This window comes from Petromyzon marinus, unplaced genomic scaffold (assembly GCF_048934315.1).
Source record: "Petromyzon marinus isolate PM22_M1 ecotype Great Lakes invasive population unplaced genomic scaffold, UKy_Petmar_22M1.pri1.0 PM_G_Scaffold_14, whole genome shotgun sequence".
Lineage (NCBI taxonomy): Eukaryota > Metazoa > Chordata > Hyperoartia > Petromyzontiformes > Petromyzontidae > Petromyzon > Petromyzon marinus.
This window is the reverse complement of record NW_027422695.1, coordinates 568,326-584,202: the sequence shown is the minus strand read 5'-3', so window position 1 is coordinate 584,202 and position 15,877 is coordinate 568,326. Positions and strand designations below refer to the sequence as shown.

General features: G+C 52.8%; 1 protein-coding gene across 1 annotated transcript; it reads right to left on the bottom strand.

Annotated features, from left to right (window-relative positions):
• Positions 1-1,498: 1,498 nt before the first annotated feature.
• Positions 1,499-13,921, bottom strand: LOC142910180 (ephrin type-B receptor 3-like). The gene is made up of 8 exons (XM_076059858.1): positions 13,906-13,921; positions 10,208-10,333; positions 8,972-9,169; positions 7,623-7,684; positions 6,932-7,147; positions 6,121-6,270; positions 4,016-4,179; positions 1,499-2,160 (listed from the first exon to the last, which is right to left on the bottom strand). Exons 2-8 carry the CDS (start codon positions 10,326-10,328, stop codon positions 2,061-2,063), a joined length of 1,011 nt encoding a protein of 336 aa, XP_075915973.1. The 5' UTR covers positions 10,329-10,333; positions 13,906-13,921; the 3' UTR covers positions 1,499-2,060.
• Between the last annotated feature and the right edge of the window lie 1,956 nt (positions 13,922-15,877).

Sequence of the window (15,877 nt, the reverse complement as noted above, 5' to 3'; positions counted from 1 at the left end):
TCACTCTGTCCCATGTGTGTGTCTCTCTCTGTGTCTCTGTGCTGGCTCTCTCTGCTTGGATGTCAGTATATGTGTCTGTGATCTGTACTCTATCACTCTTAACCTATAATTTAGCAATCTTTGAAATAACTTAATCAGCCAGACCATGCGTTAATTGTGTTTTGACCGACCCTCTGTGCTGCATTATATTGTTTCCAAAATTTTACTAAATCTTGTTTCAATTTTATGTGCTTCTCCATCTCTCTGTGTTTCCTCTCTCCCTTAAATTTAGCTCTTCTATACCTGATGATGATTGCTTGCTTTGCAATCGAAACGTCGTATGCTATCATGTAATTTTATTTCATTATTATTTATTATTTCTACGTGACTTTACCGAAAAAAACAAAGAGTATTTTCAACCGCAAGTTCAAAAGTTCAAGTTTCAACCGCAAGTCCAAAATTTCAAGTTTCAACCGCAAGTCCAAAAGTTCAAGTTTCAACCGCAAGTTCAAAAAATGCAAGTTTCAACCGCAAGTTCAAAAGTCCAAGTTTCAACCGCAAGTTCAACAGTTCAAGTTTCAACCGCAAGTCCAAAAGTTCAAGTTTCAACCTCAAGTTCAAAAAGTTCAAGTTTTAACCGCAAGTTCAAAAGTTCAAGTTTCAACCGCAAGTTCAAAAGTTCAAGTTTCAACCGCAAGTCCAAAATTTCAAGTTTCAACCTCAAGTTCAAAAAGTTCAAGTTTCAACCGCAAGTTCAAAAGTTCAAGTTTTAACCGCAAGTTCAAAAGTTCAAGTTTCAACCGCAAGTTCAAAAGTTCAAGTTTCAACCGCAAGTCCAAAAGTTCAAGTTTCAACTGCAAGTTCAAAAGTTCAAGTTTCAACCGCAAGTTCAAAAGTTCAAGTTTCAACCGCAAGTTCAAATTTCAAGTTTCAACCGCAAGTCCAAAAGTTCAAGTTTCAACCGCAAGTTCAAAAGTTCAAGTTTCAACCGCAAGTCCAAAAGTTCAAGTTTCAACCGCAAGTTCAAAAGTTCAAGTTTCAACCGCAAGTTCAAAAGTTCAAGTTTCAACCGCAAGTTCAAAAGTTCAAGTTTCAACCGCAAGTTCAAAAGTTCAAGTTTCAACCGCAAGTTCAAAAGTTCAAGTTTCAACCGCAAGTTCAAAAGTTCAAGTTTCAACCGCAATTTGAAAGGCACCACGGGCGTGAGGTGGCGGCTCTCCCTGCTGGTGGAGTTGGCATGGTGGGCAGCTCTGCCAGTCGCCCCCCCACCCACCCAGTCAGTTGACCTCCCCACCACAATCCGAATTGTCTTGCGACCTCCTGCCGCGTGAGCTTCTGCCATTCCACTTTGGCTCCTCGCTCGTTCGTTCCGCCACAGGTTGCCATTGCGACGTCGCTCCGTGACATTGCCACTAGGCGGGGCTTCCCATGAAAGTGATAAAACTGTCTCATCTACCGGCGGCGGGCGCTTATAGACAATACTACTTTTTTTTTGAAACACGACAAAACAATTTGCGGGAAAAGTTAATTTTTTTATTAGAAAAGTAATTTGTCATCTCGAGCTGCTTTGTGGGGCGATGTCCCAACTCCCCCTTAGTGGATGAACCAACGCAGCAGCCCCCAGGTAGTGATTACATAAAGAGCCTCAACTCAGCGCACAACTCAAACGCCTGGAGACGTGGCAGCAGCAGCAGTCGAATCACGGCCGCACGCAGCAGCAGCAGTAACGGCGTCATCCAGCAGCGGAGAGAGGAGCTGACCAGGGATTGTGTAAGTCGTCGGCCCTGCCTCCACTATAGTCTGTGTGGTTAGTAAAGAACACGAAGAGACGATGTGATGCAGCCACGACCGTCAATTACCCCTACAGGCCGGCAGGTGTCACCCTGTCATTACACAAGTTAAGGGATCAAAGAGGAGGCACGCGAACAACAAACGAGCACGGGGAAGACGCAGGTCGTCGCGAGCGGGGGAAAAACAATAGAAAGTGTTAAAACCGACGGGGGAGCGCCGTGAGAAAAACCCAACGGGACACGAGAGGCAAACGCTGAGACCCCGAGTGGAGGACGCGCCAGCGAACACGACTACAACCGAGTGGGAGGAGACGGCGGCGGAATCGGCGTTGGCGTTGGCGGTGAGAAGGCGTCGCCGTGAATGGAGGCCACCGCCGCCGGAGACGACAAGCTGGGCAGGGGGAGAGAAGGGAGTGGAAGGTGACGAGGGTGGAACACCGACCACCGGGCAGACCCTCATTGGGACCGTGAGAAGGCCAAAGTGGTCGCGACGTTTGTGCCGCCCGCTCTCGTTTCCTGTTTTTGTTTTACCGGGAAGCGGTGCGCGTCATCATCACGTCGCCCCAGTGCTAGCGATGCTTACTACACAACGCACCGGGTACTCGTTTGAGGCCGAGTCGACCTAGTGGAGGCCCAGGACCAGTTCAGATAATCGTCATTGGTGTTGGCCGTGAGCGGGAATCAAATCCGGTGTCGCCGGGTTCGTAGGGCGGCGTGCTGACCACTATACCACCGCTCCCCACACGCACACACACACATACACACATACACACACACATACACACACATATACACACACACATACACTATCGCTACACTATCGCTCACACATACACACATGCACACACACACATACATACACATGTACACACATACGTACACACATACATACATACACACATACATACATACACACATACACACACATACATACACACACTTACACACACACATACACACACACATACAAACATACATACAAACATACACACACATACACACATATACAAACATACATACACACATACACACACACATACACACACATACACACATACATAACAACAACCGCCATTCGCCACAAAGTGGCGGTGACGTCACCACGACGCTTGTGCCAGGCCATGCGCACCTTGAGGCCACGTGGAGTGTCTAACGCCCGCTGGCAGGAGGTCACGGGACAGACCCAGCAGGTGCCACGGGTCGACTGACAGAACATGCTCTTCTGTCACTATGTAGTTCAGCAGATGTTCTTGCTTGCATCCATGATGGTGCGTGGATGCGCCGATGCCGGAACAGCGTGTTGGTAATGACAAGCTCATGGGCTGCATAAAAATTTAGCAGCCTCCTGCCGCTGTTATTGAGCTGATCTGGCTCATGCCTTCCAATCACTCCAGACCAGGTGACAGCATCATGACCAACTCAGGTGAGCACCTTTGACAGGTGCTCACCTGACTCATCGGCCTTGCCTGCATCCCTCCACGGATGTTCGTCTTCGGTGGGGGCATAACTAACCACGACCACCACTCCTTGCCTCCGGTTGATGGGAAGGCGAGCCCAAAGTAGCCTGGGGCTTACAGCTTCCCCCACCTCACCGCCACGCTTCCACGCCCCTTTCATTCTTTTGTTTAGATAGAAGAGCCACTCGCTCTCTGTTGTTTAGCAGTCCCCTGCCCCGAGTAGAGGACTATCCACCCCTCATGGTGGCAGGAGCCAGAGCCGGTCTACCGGACCTGCTGAATATCGCAGAGATCCAGGCGGTTCCGGTCCAGCTCCCGACAGAGGAGTGGCAGCCTCTCCTCCGCAGTGAGCGTTCGAACATTCCACGTGGCCACGCGTAGTGGTTTTTTGTTGTTGTTTCTGGAGGAGCTCCGATGGTGAGGATTCAGTCTCCCGGCTCCGCCAAATGGGGTTTTGGCCAGGAGATGTCATAGATGCCTGTCCTCCGGCACAAGCTTATTAATAAAAAATTTCATTCATGATTTAGTCGTAATTAATTGAAGGTGGAGGGGTTACCAACCCCTCGCACCCGTCCAGATCCCCCATTTGGTCGCTGTGGTGGTCACAAACACCATGAAGGGAAAGGCCAATTTAAATTGTCCCTCCTCCCACGGCACCGCCCACGACAGCGTTGCAGTCCGGCACCACGAAGAGGTAGGGGGTTGTTTTCTTGCTCCCCACACACACACACAGACACACGCACACACAGACAAACTCACACACACACAGACGCACACACACAAACGCACCTGGCCGTGTCGTGCAGCGCGTTAGTGACGGCGGTAACGAGGCGGCTGAAAGAGGGCCGCCAGGAGCTCTCCTGCTGCCAGCAGCTCAGCATGAGGCGGCGGAGAAGCATGGGGCAGTCCATGGGGCACGGCAGACGCCAGCCGCCCTCTACTGCCTCCATCACCTGGGGGGTACGAGACCCATAGACTACTCACACAGAGACCCATACAGTACTACTCACACAGAGACCCATAGAGTACTACTCACACAGAGACCAATAGAGTACTACTCACACAGAGACCCATAGAGTACTCACACAGAGACCCATAGAGTACTCACACAGAGACCCATAGAGTACTACTCACACAGAGACCCATAGAGTACTACTCACACAGAGACCCATAGAGTACTCACACAGAGACCCATAGACTACTCACACAGAGACCCATAGAGTACTCACACAGAGACCCATAGACTACCCACACAGAGACCCATAGACTACTGACAGAGACCCATAGAGTACTACTCACACAGAGACCCATAGACTACTCACACAGAGACCCATAGAGTACTACTCACACAGAGACCCATAGAGTACTACTCACACAGAGACCCATAGAGTACTACTCACACAGAGACCCATAGACTACTCACAGAGACCCATAGACTACTCGCACAGAGACCCATAGAGTACTACTCACACAGAGACCCATAGACTACTCACAAAAAGACCCATAGACTACTACTCACACAGAGACCCATAGACTACTCACACAGAGACCCATAGACTACTCACACAGAGACCCATAGACTACACGTACAGAGACCCATAGACTACACACAGAGACCCATAGAGTACTCACACAGAGACCCATAGAGTACTACTCACACAGAGACCCATAGACTACTCACAGAGAGACCCATAGAGTACTACTCACACAGAGACCCATAGAGTACTACTCACACAGAGACCCATAGAGTACTACTCACACAGAGACCCATAGACTACTCACAGAGAGACCCATAGAGTACTACTCACACAGAGACCCATAGAGTACTACTCACACAGAGACCCATAGAGTACTACTCACACAGAGACCCATAGAGTACTACTCACACAGAGACCCATAGACTACTCACACAGAGACCCATAGACTACTCACACAGAGACCCATAGACGACTCACACAGAGACCCATAGACTACTCACAGAGAGACCCATAGACTGCTCACACAGAGACCCATAGACTACACACAGAGACCCATAGAGTACTCACGCAGAGACCCAGAGACTACACACAGAGACCCATAGAGTACTCACGCAGAGACCCATAGACTACTCACACAGAGACCCATAGACTACTCACACAGAGACCCATAGAGTACTCACAGAGACCCATAGACTACTCACAGAGACCCATAAACTACTCGCACAGAGACCCATAGACTACTCACACAGAGACCCATAGACTACTCACACAGAGACCCATAGACTACTCACACAGAGACCCATAGAGTACTCACACAAAGACCCATAGACTACTCACACAGAGACCCATAAACTACTCACACAGAGACCCATAGACTACTCACACAGAGACCCATAGACTACTCACACAGAGACCCATAGACTACTCACACAGAGACCCATAGACTACTCACACAGAGACCCATAAACTACTCACACAGAGACCCACAGACTACTCGCATAGAGACCCATGGACTACTCGCACAGAGACCCATAGACTCACCACACAGAGACCCATAGACTACTCACACAGAAACCCATAGACTAATCACACAGAGACCCACAGCCGCACACAGAGACCACAGACTACTCACACAGAGACCGCAGACACACACACAGAGACCCATAGACTACTCACACAGAGACCCATAGACTACTCACACAGAGACCCACAGCCGCACACAGAGACCACAGACTACTCACACAGAGACCCATAGACTACACACAGAGACCCATAGAGTACTCACACAGAGACCCATAGACTACACACAGAGACCCATAGACTACTCACACAGAGACCCACAGCCGCACACAGAGACCACAGACACACACACAGAGACCACAGACACACACACAGGGGTGCCGGTGCTGAACTCACGTCCCGGTTGCTCATGTCCCAGTACGGCCGTTCGCCGTACGACGTCACCTCCCACACGACGATGCCGTAGCTCCACACGTCGCTCGCCGACGTGAACCTGAGCTGTGCGATGGCCTCCGGGGCGGTCCAGCGGATCGGGATCTTCCCCCCCTGGTGGGGAACATTCACAACGGGACCTCGCCCTCGGGTCCGGCACGCGGGGCTCTCGCGGCCCGACGTCGTCGGCACGCGGCGAAGGGTTTGCCGGGTCAAAGCCGGCGTCGCGAGTTCGCGCCGCCTCGACGCGCCGAGCGTCGAGATTCACGGGTCCACACCGTCTCCGGTGTGGACCCGTGAATCCCAAAGACAACGGCACCGTACGCTGCACGTTCGCACTTTCACCGCGCGTGTGTGCATGTGTGCGTGTGTGTGTGTGCGCGTGTGTATGTGTGTGTGCGTGTGTGCGTGTGTGCGTGTGTGTGTGCGTGTGTGTGCGTGTGTGTGTGTGTGCGTGTGCGTGTGTGTGTGTGTGTGCGTGTGTGTGTGCGTGTGTGCGTGTGTGTGTGTGTGCGTGTGTGTGTGTGCGTGTGTGTGTGTGTGTGCGTGTGTGCGTGTGTGTGTGTGAGGTTAATGCATTTCGCTCGACGCACGGCGGCGGCAAGTACTTTCGGCGAAAAACGGAAGCCCCTTAGGGAGCGGTAACGCCGCGCCGACACACGCCGGGCCGGCGCGGCTTTGCCTTCTCCTCGACTCCGGCCGAACGTCGGCCGAACGTCGGCCGAACGTCGGCCGTCGACGACGCCGGCGCTTCTTTTTTCCTGCCCCGCCTTACCCGGGAGGTGTACGCTCCCTCGGGGTCGGCGTCCAGTAGAAGCGTCCGCGAGAGGCCAAAGTCGGACACCTTGCACGTCAGCTCGCCACTCACGAGCACGTTGCGGGCGGCCAGGTCGCGGTGCACATAGCCCCTGCGGGACAGGTACTCCATGCCCGATGCGACGTCACGCAGCATCCCGAGCAGCTGGGTCACCACGAGGTGCCCCTTCTTCATCTACACCGTGCCCGGCCAGAGGGGGGAGAGAGGGAGGGAGGAGGGGAGGAGAGGGGGGAGAGGGGGGAGGAGAGGGGGGAGAAGGAAGAGGAAGGGAGGGAGAAGAGGAGGCGATGAGGAGCCGCCTGGGTGACGTTGTGCTGCTTGTTGTGCGGCCGTCTGGAATGCTCTTCCGGGAGCTGCTATGTGCGTTTAAGTCATCGTTGTCTAAACTAATTTGTTTAGAACTCTCGCTTGTTGTGTTTAGTTTGTCCCCCCCCCCGCGCCAGTTGGCTACGTAAGGTACAAAGAAGTTTGACGCAGACGCGTGCAGTTGTCACCACAAGCGGAGCCCCGGTTAGTATGATCTACGGCACACACACACAACAACGCCACCGTGTGCTCTCCATTTGTGGACAGTTACACACACAACCGCTGAGGAGTGTGAGACTGCAACACACCGATGATCGCATCATTTGGCATTGCCACTTCTTACCCTGAGGAATAAATCCAAGGAATGGTTTTCCATGAATTCGGTGATGATCATGACAGGTTTACCTTCGTCGAGAGGACAAGAAAACCAAACGTTAGCAATCCACGCACAGCATTCACGACTTATACCGTAACATCATCACTTGGTCACATACACACCTTGTATCTCTGCCAAGATGCGTCGCTGTGGGTTCATACACAGGGACTCCTCTACTTACGAATGTTCCTCTTACGAACTCTCAGAGGTACAAACAAACCTGTTCGTACGTCCGGTTGCCCGTTCTGAACCGAGAGTCAGAGGTTCAACCTCTGCGCAATAGATGGTGGTGGCATCTGCATCTGCAGAACGTGAAGAACCAGTGGCATCTACATCTGCAGAACGTGAAGAACCAGTGGCATCTACATCTGCAGAACGTGAAGAACCAGTGGCATCTACATCTGCAGAACGTGAACCAGTGGCATCTACATCTGCAGAACGTGAAGAACCAGTGGCATCTACATCTGCAGAACGTGAAGAACCAGTGGCATCTACATCTGCAGAATGTGAAGAACCAGTGCATCTACATCTGCAGAATGTGAAGAACCAGTGGCATCTACAGCTGCAGAATATGAAGAACCAGTGGCATCTACATCTACAGAACGTGAAGAACCAGTGGCATCTACATCTGCAGAACGTGAAGAACCAGTGGTATCTACATCTGCAGAACGTGAAGAACCAGTGGCATCTACATCTGCAGCACGCGAGGAACCAGTGGCATCTACATCTTTAGAACATAAAGAACCAGTGGCATGTAGTGTATAGTAGTGTATAATGTAGTATAGAGGAGTGTAGTGTATAGTCGTGTATAGTGTTGTGTATAGTGTAATGTGCAGTGTGTATAGTGTAGTATAGAAGTACACCACACCGGTGTGTTGGAGAGCAAATCCACAACATTTCCAATCTGAGTACAATCACCAGTGATTACAACAACGGGCATAATCAGCTGGACAGCCAGCTACATAACAGACTTGCCAGTTTTAAACTTGGTTCGAAGCTTTTGTGACTGCAGGAATTAATCTTTGTTTTTTTCGGTAAAGTCACGTATAAATAAGAAATAATAAAATAACATAATAGCGTCCGACGTTTCGGTTGTATACATCTGGGGTTATGTATTTCCCCTCTCTCTTAAATTTAGTTCTTCTGTACCTGATGATGGCTGCTTGCGTTGCAACCGAAACGTCGTACGCTATTATGTTATTTTATTACTTCTTATTTATATGTGACTTTACCGGAAAAAACAAACAAAGATTAATTGCCAGTTTTTAGTTTGTTTAAAATGCGTGTGGCATCGATTGGACGTTCTCGAAGCTCACTCTTGGTGACGACGCCCTCCAGGCGGACGATGTTGTCATGCTCGAACTGGCCCATGATGCTCGCCTCACACAGGAAGTCCTGCTGCTGCTGCTTGCTGGATCCGCCCTTCAGCGTCTTGATGGCCACGCGCACTGTCGCCGCCCCTCCGCTGCTGCCCTGGCGCTTCAGGTATCCGACGTGCACCTTCCCAAACTCTCCTGCGGGCCGAGGGGTCGATGACAGTGGGTAGCACGTAGAGCAGGTGTGAGGACCCCCCCCCCCCGGTCCAGCTGCTAAGTAAGGTTCGTCACGTGAATAAAACGTGCCGATTGCTTGCTGGTTGTGCACTGGCCGGTCGCTGTGTGGTGCATGCGTTGGGGAGTGTGAACCCACGGCAAACGACGGGGTGCTGCAAAACAATGTTAACACTTTTCGATTTGAAGCTTTCGTGACTGCGAGGATTCATCTTCTTTGGTTCTTTCGCTAAAGTCACCACCACGTAGAATGAGACTAAAATAATAAATTGCTAAAATAAAATAACGCGGTAAAACTCTCACGACGTTTCGGCCACAACGCAAGCGGCCTTCATCAGGTGAAGGGGACGAGACTGTCTGGAGGACAGCGCTGTCCAGACAGTCTCGTCCCCTTCACCTGATGAAGGCCGCTTGTGTTGTGGCCGAAACGTCGTGAGAATATTATTGTGTTATTTTATTTTATCAATTTATTATTTTATTCTCATTCTACGTGACTTTACCGAAAGAACCAAAGAAAATGTTAACACTTATATTGGACTATTGGTTTTTCATGGAAAGAGAACGGATAATAATAATACTACGCTGTAACATGATAACAAATCCATAATGGAGATTTTTTTTCTCTGGTTAGTGCACGTAAATTTATAAATGTATGGTTAAACTCGCCACCACCCGACCCAGCCAACTAGTAAGGCTTGTCACGTATGGATGATCTGGGTTCGCGAAAGCCTACGTGTTAAACATGATAACAAATGTAACGTTAATAGCTTCCAAAAGTCAAAGAGTTTCTCCCACTCGTTCGCCGTCGTTGTCACCGTGCGCCTGGAACCTTCTCCAGGCGGTCTCCAGAGCCCCGGAGGCACAAACATTTCTTGCGGCGGCGTTGCAAATTCTCAGCAGTGTCAACATTTGAAGTGGGCGCCCTGTGAGTAAGTTTTAGTTAACGGGTACCACGGTACAGACGTGCCCGCCCCCGTCCCCCCCCCCCCCCCCCCCGTTCACCTGCTCCGATGACGCGTCCAAGTTTGATTCGCGAGGCGTCGATTTCCGTCGTGAACTCGCGGAGAGCATCGCTGGGCTCGTCGTAGTCGTGTGGGTCAATGTACAGCCTGAAGCCCGGCATCTTCACTGTGGGTGGCAACGGCGAAATCAACCGTGCACAGGGTGTGTGTGTGTGTGTGAGTGTATGAGGGGTGGTGTGTGAGGGGTGGTGTGTGTGGGGTGGTGTGTGTGTGAGTGTCCGGCAAAACAACCCCCTACCTCCTCGCGGTGCCGGACGGGAAACTCTGTCGTGGACAGTGCTGTGGGGGGAGGGCCAATTCCGATTGGCCCCTCCTCTCATGGCGTCTGTGACCACCACAGTGGCTAAACGGGGGCTCTGGACGGGTACGAGGGGCCGGTAACCCCTCCACCTTCAACATTTTTACCACGAAACTACGAATAAAATTTTTTACTAATAAGCTTGTGCCGGAGGCCCCGGGGGGACAGGCGTCTATGACGTCTCCTGGCCAAACCCCAATTGGCAGAGCCAGGAGATTGAATCTCTACCCTCGGGTCTCCTCCAGAAACAACGAAAAGCCACTTCGTGTGGCCACGTGGAATGTTCGAACGCTCACTGCGGAGGAGAGGCTGCCACTCCTCTGTCGGGAGCTGGACCGGTACCGCCTGGATCTCTGTGGCATTCAGGAGGTCCGGTGGACCGGTTCTGGCTCCTGCCACAATGAGGGGTGGACAGTCCTCTACTCGAGGCAGCAGACTGCCAAACAACAGGGTGTGGCTCTTCTTTTGAACACAAGAATGAAGGGGGCATGGGAGCGTGGTGATGAGGTGTGGGAAGCTGTAAGCCCCAGGCTACTTTGGGCTCGCCTTCCCATCAACCGGAGACGAGGAGTGGTGGTCGTGGTTACTTATGCCCCCACTGAAGACGAACATCCGTGGAGGGATGCAGGCAAAGCCGATGAGTCAGATGCCTTCTATGACCTGTCACAGGTGCTGGCTAAAGTGGCCCCTCGGGATAGAGTCATCTTGTTTGGTGACTTCAATGCCCGAGTTGGTCATGATGCTGGCACCTGGTCTGGAGTGATTGGAGGGCATGGGCCAGATCAGCTCAATAACAACGGTAGGAGGCTGCTTGATTTTTGTTCAGCCCATGGGCTTGTAATTACCAACACGCTGTTCCGGCATTGGCGCATCCACACAACATCATGGATGCATGCCGGGTCCAAGCAAGAACATCTGCTGGACTACATAGTGACGAATCAGCGGATGCGAGCCCATGTCTTTGACACCAGGACCTACCGTGGAGCTGATCTGCCCTCTGACCATCGACTAGTCATCTGTGAGATGCGCCTGCCATTCTTCCACTCCGGTGGTGGGTGTACACCCAGGACCCCATTCCAACCTAAAGTGGCCTAGTCTCAGTTATCTGATGAAAGTTGCAAGCGAGAATTTCATCATCGCTTGCGGCTGGGGTTGGCATCGTCCCCCACTCCTCCTGATGTCGAGGGTAAATGGGCGAGGTTTAGGACTGTGACTCATGCAGCTGCATTGGCTGCTTTGGTTACGCAGTCCAGACCTCCCCAGAGACCCTGGCTGAAAGAGGAGGTGATCAGGATAGTTTAGAAAAAGCGACAGGCCCACTGTCATCGGCTACAGAATCCCGCATCAGAGAATGAGGAGGCTTACCGCAGCCTTCGCTCGGAGGTTCGGAGAGCCGTGAGGCGCTGCAAGGATGGGTGGTGGTCGTGGGTTGCTGAGGAGATGGAGTCTGCCTCAGTGGCCCGTGATCACAAATCTCTATTTAACTCCATCAAAAAAGCAACCTGCAGCGCCACACCTATTACCAACATTAGGGGAAAAAACGGTGATCCAATCTCCGACCCCCAGGAACCGGTTTGCAGATTTGCTGAGCATTTCTGTGAGGTCCTGGAGGAGGGAAAATCTCTCAGCCAGGAAAACATCATGGCACAAAGTGGGGATGACCCTGCTGAGGCTGCGGTGCCTCAAATATTGGAAGAAGTCACCCCCTGTGAGTGGCTGGCTGAGGTGCCATCTGTTGAGGAAGCACTGAAGGCGATCCGGAGTCTGAGACCAGGAAAGGCACCGGGCAGAGATGATCTCCCAAGCGAAATGCTGAGGGAGGGTGGCGTTTGTGCACAGACTGCCCTATATGACATCATAACAACAGTCTGGACCACTGGACAGGTTCCACAGGATTGGAAGGATGCCCTGGTGGTCCCCCTCTTTAAGAAGGGGGACCGCACAGACTGTAACAACTACAGGGGCATCTCACTCCTCAGTGTGCCGGGAAAGGTCCTGGCAAGGATTATTCAACATCGCCTTGCCAGGCACGCTGAGGAGAGGCTTGCGGAGCCCAAATGCGGTTTCAGGAAAGGGCGGTCCTGCACAGATGCGATATTTTCTGTCCGTCTGCTACAGCAGATGTGTAGGGAATTCCAGCAAGACCTACATCTCTGCTTTAGTGACCTGGTCAAGGCCAGGTCACACCGCCCTCTCCAGCTGCGACATGATTCCCAGTCGCACGCTCGTTGTCACGCGCTTCGCTCCGTCCCCGTTGCTCGAGGGTGAAGATGGCAATGGCGGTAACGGTGATTGTGGTTGGTGTGCTGGTGGCAGGTGGGGTTTTTGCCACCTCTTCGTGGGAAGAGGAAGAACACTGTCTCTCAATAGTGGAGGAGCGGAGAGCGACTTGTGCATGCATCAATGTCTTGAGTGGCGTACCACTACCACCACCAACATCGGAGGGTGGAGGAGCGATGCTCACAACAACGAGCGGAGCGCCGGGTGGCTAAAGCACAGCGGGTTGGCACAGTAGGGGGCACAGGTGGTGCATCAGCCAGTCATCTCAGTCAGTCGACCTGTGGCACCTGCTGGGTCTGCCCCGTGACCTCCTGCCAGTGGGCGTTCGACACTTCGCGTGGCCTCAGGGTGCACATAGCCTGGCACAAGCGTCGTGGTGACGTCACCGCCACTTAGTGGCGAATGGCGGTTGTTGTTGTGAGTGTATGAGGGGTGGTGTGTGAGGGGTGGTGTGTGAGGGGTGGTGTGTGTGTATGTGTGTGAGAGGTGTGTGTGTATGAGGGGTGGTGTGTGTGTGTGTATGAGGGGTGGTGTGTGTGTATGAGGGGTGGTGTGTGTGTGTGAGTGGTGTGTGCGTGTGTATGAGGAGTGGTGTGTGTGTGGGTGTATGAGTGGTGTGTGTGTGTGAGGTGTGTGTGTGTGTATGAGGAGTGGTGTGTGTGTGTATGAGTGGTGGTGTGTGTGTGTGTGAGAGGTGTGTGTGTATGAGAAGTGGTGTGTGTGTGTGTATGAGTGGTGTGTGTGTGTATGAGGAGTGGTGTGTATGAGGTGTGTGTGTGTGTATGAGAGGTGGTGTGTGTGTGTATGAGGAGTGGTGTGTGTGTGTGAGAGGTGGTGTGTGTGTGTGTATTAGAGGTGTGTGTGTGTGTATGAGAGGTGTGTGTGTATTAGAGGTGTGTGTGTATGAGTGGTGTGTGTGTGTGTATGAGTGGTGTGTGTATGTGTGTGTATGAGTGGTGTGTATGTATGAGGTGTGTGTGTGAGAGGTGTGTGTGTGAGTGGTGTGTGTGTATGAGAGATGTGTGTGTGTATGAGATGTGTGTGTGTGTGTTTTAGAGGTGGTGTGTGTGTCTGTGCGCGCGAGGTGGAGCAGCGTTTACCCCGCACGCTGTAGAAGCGAGGATTGTCTCTCTTCGCGAGGCTCCGACTCTGCTGCTTGCCAGTGACCACTCCTCCTCCTGCTCCTCCTCTTTCAAACGCAACGCGATGCACGCAGCCATCAAGGCGGCGGCGGCAGTGCTGAAGAAGCGAGTTCGCTCTGGAGGGTGCCGCCTCTTACCCAACGTTCAGGGAGATTGCCTCTTGGTGGTGCAGCCAGATCACGTGGGAACACTCAGAACGCCCGTGGGAACCCCCCCCCAGTGTGACCCCCCCCAGTGTGACCCCCCCCCCAGTGTGACCCCTCAGTGTGACCCCCCAGTGTGACCCCCCCCAGTGTGACCCCCCCCCCAGTGTGACCCCCCCCCACCTCTTCTTGACGATGATGCAGGCAGCAGCGATGAGCAGCATCAGCCCCACGAGGCCAGCGGACAGCAAGGAGGCCCAGAGGGTCACTTCCTGAGTCGCTTGTGCTGGGGGAGGGGGAGGGAAAGAGTTACAAACACATCCTTCACTTACTACAACAACCACAACAACCACAACAACCACAACAACAAACACAACAACTACAACAACACCACAATAACCACCAACACAACAACAAACAACAGGACAACACCTACAACAACAACCACAACAACTACAACAGACAGGAGGGGTGGGGTGGTGGTGCTGTTGGTGGGGTCGTGGTAGGTTGGTAGTGGGGTTGGTGGTGGCGTAGTGGTTGGGTGGGGATGGTGCTGGTGAGTGGTGGTGGTGGTGGTGGGTGGTGGTGGTGGTGGTCCTTGTGGCGTAGTGGTTGGGTGGGGATGGTGCTGGTGAGTGGTGGTGGATGGGTGGTGGTGGTGGCGTAGTGGTTGGGTGGGGATGGTGCTGAGATGATGGGGATGGTGCTGGTGAGTGGTGCTGGTGAGTGGTGGTGGTGGGGTGGTGGTGGTGGCGGCGTAGTGGTTGGGTGGGGATGGTGCTGGGGTGGTGGTTGGTGGTGGTGGGGTTGGTAGTGGTTGGTGGTGGGTGGGTGGTGATTGGTGGTGGGTGGTGGTGGTGCTGGTTGGTGGTGGTGGGGTGGTGGTTGGGGGTTGGTGGTGGTGGGGTTGGTGGTGGTTGGTGGTGGTGGGGTTGGTGCTGGTTGGTGGTGGGTGGGTAGTGGTTGGGTAGTGGTTGGGTAGGGTTGATGCTGGTTGGTGGTGATTGGGTGGTGGTGGCTGGTGGTGGTGGGTGGTGGCTGGATTGGGTGGTGGTGATGATTGGGTGGTGGTGATTGGGTGGTGGTGGTGATTGGGTGGTGGTGGTGATTGGGTGGTGGTGGTGGTGATTGGGTGGTGGTGGTGGTGATTGGATGGTGGTGTTGTTGCTCACGTGCGGGAGACGTCTGGAAGTGGAGTGTGGGGCTGTAGTCTCCGTAGCCGGCGGCGTTGCGAGCGCGGACCTGCAGTGAGTAAACCGCGGCATGCCGGAGCCCCGTCACGGTGATGCTCGGCACGCTGGAGATCAGCCTCATTACCTCTCTCTCGTCGTCGTCATCCTGGTGGGGGGGGGGGGGGGGGTACAGATGGGGGGGGGGGGTACAGATGGGGGGGGTACAGATGGGGGGGGGATGGGTTCAGACTCATCCCACAGAGACCCATTGAACCTGGGTCACGTGGTTCACAGCATATTGTTGTGTTAACTCTACTGCCCTCCACTTGCTAATGCAAAGACAAAGAACCCCCGTATAGTGTCAGCAGACTGTCGGGGCGAGTGCTGTTAGCGGCCACCTATGGAGGCACACGAGGGGGTGGGTGGTCAGCACCACGCCCGGCCGCCTTTGTATCCACAGTGGTGATGTTGTTGTATACGGCCCTTTTTCCACAATTAATATCCATAAGAATATTTACGGATGCATACACCTAGATTTCTTTTTCCTTTCTTTCGTGACAAACAATTTATATTTTTTTAATGAATAAAACCCGTAAGCCAGAAACACGGAAAACC

What these genes read in the sequence shown, in the direction of transcription:
- LOC142910180 (XM_076059858.1), bottom strand. Translation starts at nt 10,328, where the DNA reads ATGCCGGGCTTCAGGCTGTACATTGACCCACACGACTACGACGAGCCC. An exon ending in TGGACGCGTCATCGGAGCAG is followed by an intron (nt 9,170 to 10,207) that starts GTGAACGGGGGG and finishes CTCGGCCCGCAG; the next exon opens with GAGAGTTTGGGAAGGTGCAC. An exon ending in GGGACATGAGCAACCGGGAC is followed by an intron (nt 4,180 to 6,120) that starts GTGAGTTCAGCA and finishes CGTACCCCCCAG; the next exon opens with GTGATGGAGGCAGTAGAGGG.